Source organism: Mastomys coucha, chromosome X (assembly GCF_008632895.1).
Source record: "Mastomys coucha isolate ucsf_1 chromosome X, UCSF_Mcou_1, whole genome shotgun sequence".
NCBI lineage: Eukaryota > Metazoa > Chordata > Mammalia > Rodentia > Muridae > Mastomys > Mastomys coucha.
The window spans coordinates 152,618,801-152,620,262 of record NC_045030.1 but is presented as its reverse complement, the minus strand read 5'-3'; the positions used below and the strand labels follow the sequence as shown (position 1 = coordinate 152,620,262).

At 35.9% G+C, this 1,462-nt stretch overlaps 1 protein-coding gene across 1 annotated transcript in view; it reads right to left on the bottom strand.

Moving 5' to 3' along the window:
* Rps6ka3 (ribosomal protein S6 kinase A3) overlaps positions 1 to 1,462 on the bottom strand; it is an 82,641-nt gene that overhangs the window by 27,202 nt on the left and 53,977 nt on the right. Inside the window, exons 13-14 of the mRNA XM_031370118.1 lie at positions 303 to 391; positions 65 to 129 (exon numbers count right to left, since the gene is read on the bottom strand). Of these exons, the coding sequence (XP_031225978.1) occupies positions 65 to 129; positions 303 to 391 (154 nt within the window). The remainder of the gene's footprint in view (positions 1 to 64; positions 130 to 302; positions 392 to 1,462) is intronic.

Sequence of the window (1,462 nt, the reverse complement as noted above, 5' to 3'; positions counted from 1 at the left end):
GAGAACCCAGAGCCTTGGAAATGCTCCCTCAATCCCCTCAAGTGTGTCTTCAGACTATACTTACATTCCAGTCTATTGTTGAGAAAAACGAATGTCTTTTAATTTCTTCAACTCCATCTGGTCCAGCACCTATCAGAAATTGATTGGTAATTGGTTGATTTTTGAGGACAAATGTGCACATATTGTTTACAGTCTTTGCTTTAGATTATGTATGAATATATAATAGCCCCACTTAAAAATATCCACCTTCTACTGAAAAAAACAACACAAACTCATCAAGGAAACTAATTCAATGTCTTTACCTAATCTGTTTGCAGGATTCCGTTTGAAAAGCATTCGTAAAAGACTCTGGGCTTCAGGACTCAGAAACTGTGGCATTCCAAGTTTGGCTCTAAATATAAATCCATGTAACAACATTTAACTTTTGGAGTCATTTTCATCTTTAAACATTAAACATTTTATTCTGAAAAATGTATAGATTCATTCTAAGTTAAGAGAGATAACAGCAATCTGTGTATCATCTTGCAATTCCTACAATGGCACTGTCTTATAGAACTATAATACAGTATCATAACTGGGGTATTGACTCCAAGATAATCTACTGATCTCATTCAAATGGCTCCAGCTTTATTTGCACTTATATGTTTATATAGTTTTAATTTTATGTAATGCTCTCATATGCATGAATAATCTCCCATATGGATATACTAGTTTATTTATCTATTTACCTTCTGAAGGATACCTGAATTGGGCTCAGTTTGGATATCTATGAATAAAGCTACTACAAACATTAGTGTACAGGTTTTGGAGTAAACATATTTTATATAAAATCAGTACTATGAGAATAAGGTCATCTGATTAGTCTTCTGCCTGTTAGCATTTCTTCATAAGCAAAGGCTTTAACATGGGACATAGTGAAGGACTTGCAAGTAATTTTTAAAATTAAAAAAAAATGTTATGTGTGTGACTGTTTTATCTAAATGCATGTTTGTGTACTATGTGCAGGTAATGCTCAAGGAGGCAGAATAGGGCATTAGGTCCCCTGGAACTAGAGTTACAAGTGCTTACACACAGCCATGTGGATGTCAGGAATCAGATATGGGTCCTCTGCAAGTACAAATACTATCAGTCAGCTAAGCTGTCTCTCTAGTTCCCCTTCAAATTAATTTAAAGGGTGAATTTAGTTTAAAGTTACTCACTAGGCTAGTGCTGCCCAAAATGTTACTAAATAATACCCCCCTAGATACTTGGTGACAACATTAAAGAATATTCTATAACCCAGTGAGCTTATAGATTGTGATTTGTTATAGAATAGAGAATAAAATAGTCATAGGAGGCAGAGCAAGAGAACTGGGTGGGACGAGGTGAGACAGTGGATGGGGAAAGGATTGGTGGGTCAGGATCAGGTGTGGGGAGAGACAAGAGAGATGGTCAGAGGGCCAGGAGAATTAATGGAAATCTG